Below are 14,823 nucleotides of genomic sequence, written 5' to 3' on the forward strand. Positions count from 1 at the left end.
ATGTATGATGTTCTTGATGTCATCCCACAACTCTTCTGGTCTTCAGTCTTTAGTGTTTAATGTATCAAATCTGTTCTTCAGTTGATCTCTAAATTTAGGTTAAGTGTGAGTTAATTAAATGTTTGACCAAATATAGCAGGCTTATTTTTAAGCTGACAATTTTCTATGGCCCATGAATGATGTTATAAATATCCAAATGGCCCTTGGCAGAAAAAAGGTTCCCCACCCCTGCCTTAGTTCTTAGCAGCTAACTCTCAAATCTGGAGCTCTGAAGCCCCTGACCCAGAGTCCCACTCTCAGCCTGTCTCTGAGCTCGAAAGTCTAAACTGGCGGTGATCATCCCAGGACTGTGCCAGAGTCCACAGGAGCCTCAGAAAAGGAGGGGGTTCTACAGGTGACACTGACCTTCACTCACTACCTCCCGCTGTGCCCGTTCCTTCACTTGAGATCCCACTGTCCTGAATGGTTGAGATGTTAGGGGTCTCTCTAGCTAACTGAGACGGACTCAAGTAATGACCCATGTGTCTGTGTGGAGCAGGAACAGTGAGTGAGCATTTTTGTTTTTTTGTTTTTAAATCTGGACATTTTTGGAATACCTAACATGGGGCTACAACATGCCCAGTGAAGGAAGCTTCCTGTGGAGCCTCTGCAATTTATAAGACCATAGGTGGAATCCTGAACCCCATCCAGAATCTTCTGAGGTGGGACATTTCCACTTGAAAGGACAAGCAGACCAGCCTGGAGCGTCTAGATGAACAGAAGATATTTCTTGAAAGAAAGACCTACAGGAAAAACACAAAACAATAAAGGAAGTCCAGCTGATTACAAGAACAAGCAAGTTGCTCTCCCAGGAGACATCAAGGCACGTGGTCGGGTTCCCTCAGGGCAAACCCCCTTCCAAGACTAAGACTCAATGGGAGTACACAAGCAGACATGAGCTCTGATTGGTGACCACGTTTGTCACGGATAAGGGGAAGTGAGGGGAAAACAGCAATGAAGCTGCGAGCTAAGCCCTAGACTACTGTGAACCTGTGTGGAGACCTGGTTGGCCAGCAGTGTGGCAAGACCTATGGACTCTTGGGCCCAGAGTCAGTGACATAGCCACAGAGGACTAGAGCATAGAGTGAAGCGTCCAGCTATTAAGAAGAGAGGGCATATGCACAAGAACACCTACACTTGCAGATAATACCCACTTGATCTGACTTTAATGACTGGATCATCAGAGCTCAACTAGAAGAAAGAAGAGGAAAAAAAGAGTAATGTGATACAATTTGATGAACTTGATCTACACCTATGGTTGCAGTAGCTCAAAAGGAGAACAAATCTTTACAGCAAGGATCATTCTCATCCCCTCCATACACAAAGTAGACAGGGATGGGCAACTTGGACATTGGCTACCCAAAATGGGGCGGGGTGAGGGGTGGGGAGCGCTACAAAGGCAAGAAGCAACTGGCTTACAAGCTTTCAAGAGGGAGCCTAGATCCAGAGGGCGTGGAGGAAGGTAGAATCTCCACTGAGTAGTATCCAACCTGTCTGGGCGGGGCTGATGAAAGGAGATAGGGATAGGTCTCTTGTGGTACAATAGTGAATAATTGTTATCAGGACTGACTGTGAGGGTTGGAAATGTAAAGGTAGACGTTTTGTAGCAAAAGGAGGGGAGTGTGACTTTGCGGTCCAGGAGCGGAGGCCTCTGGGACCATCAAGGGAGAATAGCGGAGTGTGGGACCCTACCCAGAGAAACAGTGACTCCAGAGATGGAGGCAGAGATGATGAGATGGAGTGGTTGGGAACTGTGTGCTGACGAGCGGGGGGCAGGCTTGCAGGGTATATACTGTTTGGTTGGTTGATGATGCATAGAGGGGATTGTAACCATGGCAATGAAGCGATATATGATAGGATGAATGTAAAGCTAATGTTCTCCCATGTAAACTATCACACAATTCACAAACATTAAAAAAAAAAAAAAATCAGGATCTTTTCAGGACACATGAAGATAGATGCTGGTGCTTTTCACATGATTATCCTACTTAGCATGAAGTGGAAGCAGTTGCCAGCAGCTGTGACGCATGCTGGTGAGCTGCTGTCAGATGGATACACCCACCCACCAATGAGCTGCTTCTGCCCTAGAGCCCAGTATGATAGGAACTGCCTGATAGGTCCGGGGCTGGTACTAATAACAATGGCCTACATGTATTCTCTGTGTTTCAGAGTCTTGCATTCTTACCATGAGAGCTCTTTCTGTTAAAAACTTTATTCTCATCTATAGTACTGAATGCTATAGCTTTGTAATTTCTTTTTTTAAGATGTTGTATCTCAATTTGGAATGGAGACTATTATCTTATACACAGCATTGATGCTGAAGAAACGAATCGTCGTCTATCACCCAAGAATAGAAGCTGTACAGGAGTTTACCAGGTAAGGCCGCTAACCATCAAAAAGAGTAAACTCTTCGCAGCCAGTTTGAGCCCTAAGTGCTCCCTACGCCCTGTGCTCTTGCACATTTGATGTAGACAGAGTATGTTGGGATGGAAGTGAAATACCAATTTCATCTGATGTTCTAGTTTATAGCTCATGATCGATGATCACTGAGTTCTGAATGATCCAGATTTACATTTGCAAGTATGAACGCTACAAAGCGGATTGTCAGCAGACTTCCCTACGGAGGGTCAGAGAGAAAACACCTCAGACTTACAGGCCGTGTGGTCTCTGTTATGAAGACTCACCTCGTCATGATGGTGCCAACGCAGCCCTTGTTGCTGTTTGGTGTTGTGGAGTTGGTTCTGACTCATAGCAACCCTACATATGTATGACAGACGTAACCCTGCTGCGTCCTGCCCCACCCTCACAGTCCTTGCTATGTTTTGAGCTCATTGTTGCAGCCCATCTCTGAAGATCTTTGTGTTTACTGACCCTCAACTGTACCAAACATGATGTCCACCAGGGACAGGTCCCTTCTTACATGCTCTATGGAGCATTCGGGCTGTACTTCTTCCAAGACAGATTTGTTTGTTCTTCCGACAGCCCGTGGTACTCTCAGTATTCTCTGCCAGCACTGTAATTCAAAGGCGTCAATGCTTCTTTGGTCTTCCTCATTCACTGGACAGCTCTCACACACTTCTGAAGCAGAGTGATGGCTTTGCTTTTTTGACACTGTACAGAGCTCTTTTGCTTCAGATTTGTGCAATGCAAGCCAAGGGACTATGTAAACAAATGAGCATGGCTGTGTTCCAGTAAAACTTTATTTACAAAGACAGACAGCTGGCTTGTGAGCCATGGTGTGCCAACTCTTGTTTTAGAGGAAGTCGCTCTTTCTGTTTGATTTTACCAAAGACAGTTAGTTTATGATAAATAAAGCTTCTTTATCCAACTAGTCCTCAGTGCCTATTTTAAAATTAGAACTCGCATGTGTGCTGGGCATTGTGTAAGAGACCTTAAACTATGAAATATACTCAAGACAAGAGCCCTGCAAGGACACCCTGTCTCTCCATTTTATGGATGAGAAAACTGAGGCTGTGAAAGGCTAAGTGATACGATAATGAAAAGAACCAAGGCTTTGTGGGCAGAGACCTGGGTTAGAATCCTGGGAGAGCAACTACTTGCTCTGTGACCACATTAAAGATACCTCCCCTTTCAGAACCTCAGTTTCCCTGTGAAGTGAAGACACTGCCTGCCTTCTTTTTGCTTAACTAGTGATTATCTTGATTGCCACCATGCTTAAATGAGAGATCCAGAGCTTTCACTAGGCGCTGACTCTAAATCCCTGTCTTTTTCCACCCCACCACCTTTTTCCATTCTAAACCAAGGCCTCCATAGCTTGTGAGCAGGGCACTAGGGATTAATGAAGCCCTTGACTGACTAATCGGTACAGCTTTCCACAGTCACCATTTTGCCCACAGTTGTCTTTAAGGAAACCTATTTGGTATCAGTAGGAGCTCTGGTAGTGTAGCAGTTATGAGTTGGGCAGCTAACCTCAAGGTCAGCAGTTTGAAACTACCAGCTGTCCTGCGGGAGAAAGATGAGGTTTTCTGCTCCTGTAAACATTTACAGCCTCAGAAACCCTGTATAGGATCCCTATGAGTTCGGAACCGACTCCACGGGTTACCACCATCAACATTTGATATCAAAACAGACACAAGGTGGTTTACAAGCTTGATTGGAATTTTAAACGTGGGAAAATGGGAACCTTTCCATTTCTGGCAGAAAGCTCTTTGGGTTTCCCTGCCAGGATCCCTCTGTTGCAGCCTGCAGAGTGGGATGGATGGGAAAAAGCAGCATCCCTCCTGGCCACCGTGGAGATCTCCGCAAACCTCACCGTGAGCCTGTGGTCCAGTCCTGCTGGAGTAGCTTCTTTTAGAAAATTCACCCCAGGGCTGGTTCCATGTGTCTGCCTTTTCCGACATGTTATACCCCTCCATAGTCCTTGATGACACTCACCACTCCTCCCTGCTCTCCAGTCCCAGGGTTCTGCACCATCTCACAAAACTCAACAGTTGTCAACAGAAATGGCTCACATGATTGTGGAGGCTGGCAGGTCCCAGATCCGCAGTTCAGAGAGCAATCTAGAAGAATCTTCTCACCCACATAGTCTCAGGAGCTGAGGAACCCAAATCAGCAGGTCAGATGAGAGAGGCTGCCCGAGCTGGTGAATTGGGTCAGGTGATGGATGAGTGGAAATGTAGTGAGCCAGCTGTAAGATCCAGGGCAAGAGAACAGACTTGTCCAAAGCTGTCTGATATTGGGATCAGGCCACACCCCCAGGGAGTCCTGGTGTGGCACTGTGGGTTAGTGCACTGGCCTGCAAGGTTGGTGGTTCAAGCTCACCAGCTGCTCCTTGGAAACCATATACAGGGTCACTGAGTTAGAACCGACTCACCAGCACTTAACAACAACACCCCTTCTAGTAAGGTGGTGGCTGTGGCTGTGTGCCGTGGAGTTGGTTCTGACTCATAGTGACCCTATACAGGGTTTCCGAGGCTGTAAATTGTTATGGGAGCAGAACTTTTCTCCCGCGGAACAGCTGGTAGTTTCGAACTGCTGACCTCCCGGTTCGCAGCCCCATTTGTAACCACTATGCTACATCCTAATCCTTAGATCCACTGTCATCTTTACTCTTTAGCCCCATCTTAATCTTTACTCCTTAGTAATTCATTTCAAAGTGGGTCCATAGTCCCAGGCATATTTACAATCTGTCACAAAATAGAGAAATTTGCCTCGAAGAACCAAAGTCAGTAACTAGCGACACCACAAGCCCTTATCTGAGTTCTTGCCTTTCTTCCCCAGGACGCTGCCTGCCCTGGTGTGGCACCGGCAGGACTGGACCACTCTCCATTCTTATGTGCACCTCAGCGCTGATGAGCTGGAAGCCCTACAGATGTGCACAGGTAGCCATGGGGATGAGCGAGGAGGGTTGTAGGTGGGCTTCTAAGGGGAGTACTGATAAAGAATACGTTATTATTTTTTGGTATGGTGCTGTAAGATAAGCACTGGACTACAAGGTCAGTTTGAACTACAGGGTCAGTGGTTCAGACTCACCAGCTGCTCCTCAGAAACCATATACAGGGTTGCTAAAAGTTGAAACTGATTAGACGGCATTAACACCAACATTTCTTTGGTGAAGCCTATATAAGTCTTGTCAGAGGAGCCCTGGTGACGCAGTGGGTTAGGACTGCTAACCACAAGGTAGGTGGTTTAAAGCCGCCTCCGAGAGAGACCTTTGAGGCAGTCGGTTCCCATAAAGATTGACGGCCTCGGGAACCTGTCTAGGGTTGCTATGAGCCAGAATCAATTCGATGGCGGTGGTTTGGATATTTTGATTAGTACAGCTTGTCAAGTTCTCATTTTAAAAGCTTCTATATCAAGGATTTGCTTTAGGCTGGTTAGGTCTCACTTTGAGTCTTCCCATATTTTTTCTTAAATGAATAATTTGAATGATTCTTAAAATGGTATTATTGGGCTTATTTAATGATTACTAATATGAGGATTGTGGGATAACTAGATAATAGATTATCACTTTATTTATTTAACCATTTAACCTGCTACTGTCAAGTCAGTGTAGGACTGCCCCATAGGGTTTCCGGGACTAAATCTGTAGAGAGACAGATGGACACATCTCTCTTCCGCGGAGCAGATGGGGTTTCAAACTGCCAACCTTGTGGTTAGCATCTCAACACTTAACCCAGTAAGCCACCAGGGCTTCTAAGACTATGTTGTTGTTGGTAAATGCCATTGAGTTGGCTCTGATCCATAAGGAGTGGCTGGTGAGTTTGAACTGCTGACCTTGTGGTTCAAATCAACTTTGTAGTCCAGTGCTTATCCTACAGCATCATACCAGGAGACTTTCTATAGGCCCCTTAATTTTCTAGTCACAAAGGATTTGTTTTTTTAATTTAAGGTTATTATATATTTTATATTTATATGGTATTTAAAGGTCCCTTTATGGAGTCCTGGTGTGGTTTTGTAGGATAAGCACTGAACTGCTAACGCAAGCAAGGTTGGTGGTTCAGACCCACCAGCCACTCCTCAGAAACCTATGTAGGGTCGCCCTGAATCCGAACCAACTCAACGCCACTTAACAATAATGAGGCCCCTTCATAAAGGAATGATGATAAATGTGGGGCCTTTGTTGTTGCTTTTGAAACGATCAAATAGTCTTTACACACACAAGAGGAGGCACTGGACTGCTAGCCTAAAGGTCAGGGGTTCAAACCCACCAGCTACTCCCTGGAAGAACGATGAAGCAGTCTAATTCTGTAATGATTCAGGGTCACTGTGAGTGGGAACCAAGTCAATGGCACTTAACAAGAACAGCAACAGTTCCAGTGCTTGGCATCCGAACCCAGCCGCCACCCTGCCAGAGGAAGGCATTGCATCTGCCCCCATAAAGATGGAGAGCCTTGGCAACCCTACCAGGGCGGTTCTAAGGGTCACTATGAGTCAGGACCGACTCGCTAGCCATCAGCTTGTTTGCGGGTTTGCAGATGCTCAACTTGGCTGTGTTGTGCCAGCTTGCTTTCCCAGAGAATTCACCATTGACCGTCGCATTGGTTAGCAGTGTAGCGGTGACCTGCTGTGCCCTCAACAGCACTTGGTGGCATCAAATTTCAAAAGCTCTGCCAACCTGCTGGGTATTCAATGCCATCTCTCTTCATTTGCATTTCCCTGTGTTTCCTAATGAGGTTAAATCTTGGGCTAGTAACCAAAAGGTCAATGGTTCAACCACCAGCTACTCCCTGGGAGAAAGATGAAGCAGTCTTAATTCTGTAATGATTGACAGCCTTGGAAACCCTGTGGATGAGTTCTCTGTCCTATGGGGTCACTGTGAGTCAGAGTCCACTCGAAGGCAGTGGGTTCTTAGCACCCTTTATGTTTCCTCGTCTGCAAAGTGACAGCATCGTTAACTTTTTTTTTTTTTTTTGAGTTCTTATTGTGAGTTGAGTGATAATTTACATGGGAGAACATCAGTTTTACACTCATAGTTTCATTGCAACGAGTACAGTCTCCTCTGTGCATCATCATTCAACAGTATTTGCTTCTATTCCCTATGTTTTTTTGTTTTTTTTGCGGGGGGAGGGGGATGTACACCAAAACACTCAGGAATAGATAATAATTTAAACCACCAAAGGGCACATTCTGCAAGTCTGCCTCCTGGCCACCAGCTCTCAGTTCCTCTCTTTCCATGAATCTAGAGTCCTCATCTGCTCCCTCTCTCCACATCATCTCTGCCTCCATCTCCGGTGTCACTGCTTCTCTGGATAGGGTCCCACATTCCACTTGTGCTCTTCTCCGTTGACGGTCCTAGGGTCCTCTGTTCCTGGACTGTAAGATTAACTGCTCCCCACTTTTTGTCTTTAACTTATTTTTATACTTCATTTTTTTTTCCTTACTAGTAGACGTCTTTATATATTCAGGATATATAAATCCTTCTGAAATGTGGATTATGTATGCTCCAGAAATCTTCACGCTTGAGATTTTGTTTCAACCCCACCCCCAATTTCCTTAAGATGTATTGAATTCTTCATTATAACGTGTTGGAATTTATTGCACTTTTGTTTTAACTTTTTAAGAAACTTTCAAGGCTAGAAAGAAACTTGTCGGGGTCTGACCTCGACATAGTTGTCACGCGTGTTTGGTTCACGAGGAGGGGAGATCCAGCGGCGATAGGGATAGCGAAAGAATACACAGACAAACAGAAGAAGGGAGACAATGAGGCACCCCAAAGCCAGGGTGGATACATCACTGGTGGGCAGGCTTGGGACTACAGGCATCATGGCCTCTGCAGGCAGCGACTCACTGCCCTGCAATCTTTAATGCATGCCTTCCAACCCGTAATGCACCGCAATCTTTACTCCATGCCTTCCAACCAGTAATGCACACCTGGGGAGGCCCGGGCCGCTGTTTTATTTAGGGGAGGAGTTTCACACCAAGCTGGGAGGGACTAAAACAGGATACAGCTAACATCAGTAATTTTCCAGACATTCAGGTAACTTTACATTGTACTTCACTGGTTCGAATCCCAGGCCAGCAACTTGGATTCTCAGGCCCAATTAACATATCTATAGCCCCTGAGGTCAGTTGGGGGAAGGTGAGAGTTCTGCAGGAGACGCCCAGGTGAATGGGCTGCACCTGGAAAAGGGATTAGGGAGGATGGGTTCTTTGTCTATAGAACAAAGAACCGAGAAGTAGCTAAGATATTTTTAGTTAATCCTTTGGAGAAAGGTTTAACCTTGCAAACTTTAGTCTCGGCTTTAGGAAAATATCACATTTATCTGTGGATTTTCAAAGGCTCCAGTGTATTAATTTAATATATATACCTGAATATTAAGATGAAAGCAATTTTCCATTAACTGCCAGTGGCCTCATTTGTTACACTCAACCCTAGAGGGCCTCGAACCTCTGACTAGTCTTACACGGTCTGCAACAGAACCTCTGGTGTATTTTCTTGTGAAGTGTTTTCTTTCCCACTGAGTCCACCTGGAATGAATTCTATGTCGTGTGTGAGGTTAGGCTCTGACTTGCCATGTGGAGGGCCAATTCCCTGTCTGCTGTGTCCTCTGCTTTCCAGGGAGCAGCGGGTTCCATCTGCTCCTATATGGGGGCCTGGGTGCCTGGGTGCTCAGGAGTCTGGTTTGAAATGTCCTCATTTGGCAAAGTGAAAATTGAGCATGGATGAATTGGTTCTCAAACAGATTTTTTTTACAAACAACTGTATTGCTTTGTCAAATTCCAAAGTCTGGGACCACTGTCTTAATAGCAAATCCAGGGCAAAGAGTTCGATTCAGACATCTGCCAGTTGCTGAGTTGCTGATTCCTTGAGCCTGTGTCATCTCAGATTTGAAGCCATTTCCACCACGTTGTCCCTGAGCAGCCCAGCCATTTGGCTCTGACTTCTGCAGACAGAGACCTGCAGGGGAGCATTAGTTATCTCAAGCCTTTCGACTCCTGCCTCGTTTGCCATTCTTGACCCAAAGAGCAACAAGTGAGTGTAACCACCTTGCCTCAGCCTTGGCCCTAAGATCTAACTGGAACATTCCAAGTTGTGTGAATTTCTTTAGGCAGCTGACAGTAATGTAGTCTTAGTAAATGCCACAAGGCCCAGCTCATGGTTCTTGAATTAAAGCGGTGACAAACCACCACCAGACTCAATTCCTTTTAGACTTGTTCACAATCTGAATTCTTCCCACGCCACACTAAACTTGCTCTTCTCTGAACCCCAGGTTACATCGCGGGATTTGTAGACTTGGAGGTGAGCAATAGAACGGACCTGTACGATGTTTTTGTGAATCTGGCAGACAGCGAGGTCACCATCGCACCCCTTGCAAAAGGTTAGTACTGTCTCTTTGTCAGTTACGGTGTTGACGCAGATAGAAGCCACATCATTGTGGTGGCTTGGCTGCCTCTCCACAGCCTGCTCTGCTGAAGCCGGAGGGGTTTTTCTAGTGATGATTCTTCTAGAACCATTCAATGTAGCAGAATGTCCTGGGCGCTTATGCTGCACCTACGTTCATCGCTTCATCTTCTGTCTTCACTTTTCTCTGTAAACGGGTTTGCTGTATCATAAAACACCTCAAACCTCACAGCTTTGGTGGGTCAGGAATTCAGAAGTGGCTCAGCTGGATGGTTCTGGCTCAGGGTTTCCCATGACCTTCTCTTCTGGATGCTGTCACAGTTGCAGTCATCTGATGGTCTCACTGGAGCTGGAAGGCCCACTTCCCAGCAAATGCATATGGGTGTTGGCAGGGTGCCTCCGTTCCTGATCACATGGGCTTCTTAACTGTCCTCGTGACCTAGCGGTTGGCTTTACTGAGAGAAGCGGAGACATAGCCAGGAGTGCCTTCTGTGGCTTAGCTGTGAAAGTCACACCCTGTCACTTCAGTCCTAGTCTATTTGTGAAAAGTATCAAATCCAGAGCAGACCTGAGGGGAGAGGACAGGGGCCCCACTTCTGGAAGGGAGATGTGTCAGGATCTGCAGACGTTCACCACAACACAGGGTTCAACGGGACACCTGTGTGGAGTCTCTGCAGGAAGGCTCAGTATACCCAAGGGAGTGAAAGGTCTCTTGGGGCTAATAACCAAGAAAGGGCATTCTGGTAGCATAGTGTCATCTCTGGAAAAACTCATCTAAATGGTCCCAAGTTATAGTTACGTAAAGTGGGAAAGGCTGGGTTAAAATTGTCTTGAGCCCCAGCATTGCCACTGAGGAGTGGGTTTCAGATGGAACTTACTAATGCTGAAGTTTGTGTTGGCATTTGTCTTTCTCCTAAACATCGGGAGGCAGTAGGGGTGAAGTAAATACTTGCTAGGGATTTTGTTAGATTGGTTAGTTAGTTGGTTCATTTGATCTAGCAACTTCAAATGAATAGAACCAGAACTCATTTTCCTTTCACCAGTTGTAATACTACAAACATGATCATGTTCATAGTGCGAAGTTCAGCATGTACAGTCTGACATGCAGGGGATGGTGGCTCTTGTCAAGCTGTAGCCAGTGTGACAAGCTTGTCCCTGTTGGCACCATTCCAGTACACACAAGTTCCTGTTCACCAACTTGCTGCAGAAGGTAGCGATGTTGGTAGGATGTTCCCTTTGCTCACTGTGGCCTCCACAGGGCTGCCAGGAAGCATGTCTTTCACAATATCCCAACCAGAAAGATACGTTTAAATTCTTAACTGTCAAGAACTGCACAGGAAAGCGAGGCTCTTGCCTTCAAATGACAACTTATTCAAGGTCAGAAGTTTTCATCAGGTTTTGCCAAGAAAGAAAAGTAGAGATTCTCCTCAGGGACGTGAGGGGGCATTTGGGATGACTCTAACCACTTTTTATTTTGGACATGAAGCATACTAATCATGATGTTCCCTGCCTCCTAGCATGTCATTGGATTTGCTTCTAGTGATAAACTGAAAAAGCGTATTGTCCGATGCTTGTTGAAAACACCCTCGGTGTTCTCTCAGGTTTCAGATAGATGACACACTCTGTTATAAAGACGTCACAATAGTCACACAGATGTCCTTGATCTCACCAGAGGCCATGATGATGGGGAAACTGCACAAAGAAATTGGTCAGCTGATTGTTCAGTTTGCGGAAGACCCAGAGAAGTCAGACAGCCAAGTTATTAAGGTAACTCTTTAGAGGTACCTAGCATCCTGAAACGGCATCACTGGCCGGTGTGGCAGGAAGTCCCGGACCAGCTGTCCACATGAATACCTGAGGTGACGTGGGAAAGACCGGCAAGTGTGAGCACAGAGGAGGGTTTGAAAGAAGGCCGTGATGATGAGCAGAGGCCAGGCCACCATGGACGGGTCAGCTCTCAGACTCCAGGGATGGATGTCTATAGGGCACTTAGTGGTGAAGCCCAAGTGGTCCGGAATGCTCTGGGGCTCGCTGGTGTGTTTCCTTCTATTAAAATTCACCTGGGGGAATAAACTGCAAAGAGAAGGTTGTAGCTGAGCATGAGCAATGGTGGGGGTGGGGGTGTGCCATGGAGTCGGTTCCAACACACAGTGACCCTTTATAGGGTTTCCAAGGAGCAGCTGGTGAGCTTGAACTGCCAACTAGATAGATGGTTTTCATGGTTTCTGGAATGTCATACCCCTGCCAGACATAGCCAGCTGTTTGCACACTGCAGACCCTGCTCCCTGTGGGTTACACCTATAAAGCTGACCAGAGTAAACGGGGCCCAGTCAGCACCCTTACCTTCGCCCCTGGCCAGAATAGGAGGGCAAGTGGCTTTATTTCCTGTGCGAACTCCAGCTGGCTCAAAGAAGCTGCCTGGGGCCCGTGGTGGACAATACAGACTTGGTTTGTGTTGCGGTTAAGGGGAAAGTAGACCATGTGATTGATTGGTGATGTCTGTCATGGGCACAGGCGTGGTTAACAGTTGCGCAGGTGTCAGGGGTTATTCCTGCACAGACTGGAGGCCTGGAAAGCATGATTCTTACTCGCCTCATGGAGGGAGCTCTTCTTCAGTTCCTTGGGGTGGACACTGTTGTCAGTGTGGAGGCAGTGGGAAGGACCCAGGATCTGAAGACACACAGACCTTGCCGGCTGACCACTGTATGGGCACAGGCAGGAAAGCTTTGTGAAGCTAGGTTTTCTTGTCTGGAAAAAGAGGCATGTTGTGAGAATGAAGGACAAGGTACCGGAACACGTACAGCAGCTGGCACCTTGTGGGACCTGACAAATGGTGAACTCCTTTCCCATAATTCCTCCTATTCCCTTGGCCTGTCATCTTTTTGCTGTTTTTGAATCAGAGAAAGTAGATGAGGAAAGAGTCCATGGAACTTTGGCCTTGGTGTTTTTTGCCTTGATTAGTCCCATTGGATGTGGATTGGGGGGGGTTGGTGGGGGGATAGAACTTGGAGTAGTACCAGTGGGCTGGGAAGATGGACTTGAGTGTGGAACTTTGGGAGCTGGAGGAGGTGGAGTGTGCGTTAGATAAAGATTTGAAAGGCACTCTCTCATTTCAGTAAAAACCACCTAAGCCTCTGAGAAGATGAACAGTGTGTCCAAGGCTCGTGTGGTGTGAGCGTTAAGACACGGAAGCACTATGCGCCCTCTCCTTCCTGTTTTTCCGGTCAGAGTTGGGTGGCTTAGAGGGAATTGGAGGCAGCAAGTCTTCCATTCACAGGCCTGAGTCCAGCATACCTCCCACGTGTTTTCTGTTGTGCAGTGAGGGCTTGAAAGCAGGATTGGGCTGCTTCACCTTCACCCCGCTGGGCTCTGCCATCCAAATCTGATGGAAGAGAGACACAAGCCTCATTTGTTTTTTTTTGTTCCCTTCAGACTATTGTAGAGCTAACACGGTACATATTTTCTTGTTTTATTAAAGGACATTTCCCTGAAAACCAGAGAGCTCTTGACCAACCTCGCATCATTTGCAGAAGTTTCAGACGATGGCAAAAAGCCAGCCCTCAGTTTTGAAGCACTGAAGCAGAAGCGGTTTCCACCGGCCACAGAAAACTTCCTCTACCACCTTGCAGCAGCCGAACACATGCTGAAAATCAGTGTGACAGAAAGTGTTGCTGATGGCGGCTCGAAAGCTTCCCCCTCTCTCTGATTAGCCATTCAATATGTCAGATACTGAAAATAATACAGAAAATGTTCTATTTTTAATGATTTCTTTGAAAGTATTGAAATTTGACCTGAAAAACACTGAACTACATATGGAAACACGTCTAATTTTCTCCTCCCTGGTTAGCTCTGTCTGCTGTCAGTGTTGGACTGTAGGTAACATTCCACAGTCCACATCGTGGAGCCAGAGACCAGCTCGGTCACGTCCTGCGCACGTCACAGCAGGCCCACACACTGCCACCATTCCAAGTCCCTGTCTGTCTCATTCTGTAGTCACAGCTAATGGTTTCTTTTCAGAAAGCTGCCTGAAATTTTGCTTTGTATTCTTCTAGGAAGAACTTCAATTCCTCATGAGGAACTCGACTTTCTGAGCCAGACGACTAAGTTTTCTGCAGAACCATCTAGAAGGTCATTCAGAAGATCCTGCAGTAGCACTTTCTTCTAAAAGAAAGAAGTTTTGGTTTTTTTTCCCCCTTGGCATTTGAACTTTTTTCCTATGAGGGTTTTGCACAGATTTTATACTTGAGTAAATGACTTTAATAATCCATATTTATACTGTCGCAGAGGTTAACATTTGGCCAGTGTAAGCCATTAACCCTCTACTAACCCTGTTGCTAGCAATATCCTTCTGAAAAAAATGCAATCTGTTGATGGGAACAGAAAATCGGAACTTGGTTTTGATTATAATGGTATGACTGAAACAGTGGCTTTATGTGGTTGGTAAGAGAGTAAGGGAATCCTGGTATAGCACTGGAGGATAAGCACTGACTACTAACTGTAAAGTTGGTGGTTCAAACCTACCAGCTGCTCCTTTGAAACTCTATACAGGGTCACTGTGAATCAACAGCACTTAACAAAAGTGAGAACACCTTCAGGGGCAAAACCAATGGTATCTTCAAACTTAAAAGTGATTTGGCTTCATGAAGGGATGTGTTCTTGTGTGTTCGTTAAGTGTTTTAAAGTCAGTTCAAATTCACAGACCCTGTATAGGGTTTCCCAGGAGTAGCTGGTAGGTTTGAACTGCTAATCTTGCAGTTAGCATAGTGTATGTAGCAAATACCTTTTTCATAATCAGAGACCTTAAAATGATCAAATAATCATGGAGGTCTAAATTATGTACTTGTTCTCTTCTAAGTGTTCATATTCATTATGAGACTGTTTTTCACTCCAGTAACACTGATGTCCTTAGAAATCTTGCCCAGAAAAATGTTGGCAAAAATAACTTGTCTGTAGCCGATCTTTCCTGTGTTGTTAACGTT

At 46.0% G+C, this 14,823-nt stretch overlaps 1 protein-coding gene across 1 annotated transcript in view; it reads left to right on the forward strand.

Moving 5' to 3' along the window:
• Window positions 1–13,550, forward strand: part of FAM45A (family with sequence similarity 45, member A) — a 27,257-nt gene extending 13,707 nt beyond the window's left edge. The window contains exons 5-9 of the mRNA XM_006831496.1: window positions 2,304–2,415; window positions 5,281–5,381; window positions 9,714–9,821; window positions 11,517–11,611; window positions 13,323–13,550. Coding sequence (XP_006831559.1) covers window positions 2,304–2,415; window positions 5,281–5,381; window positions 9,714–9,821; window positions 11,517–11,611; window positions 13,323–13,550 — 644 coding nt within the window. The remainder of the gene's footprint in view (window positions 1–2,303; window positions 2,416–5,280; window positions 5,382–9,713; window positions 9,822–11,516; window positions 11,612–13,322) is intronic.
• Window positions 13,551–14,823: the final 1,273 nt, after the last annotated feature.

The sequence above is a fragment of the Chrysochloris asiatica genome, unplaced genomic scaffold, assembly GCF_000296735.1.
Source record: "Chrysochloris asiatica unplaced genomic scaffold, ChrAsi1.0 scaffold00003, whole genome shotgun sequence".
In the NCBI taxonomy this organism is placed as follows: Eukaryota; Metazoa; Chordata; class Mammalia; order Afrosoricida; family Chrysochloridae; genus Chrysochloris; species Chrysochloris asiatica.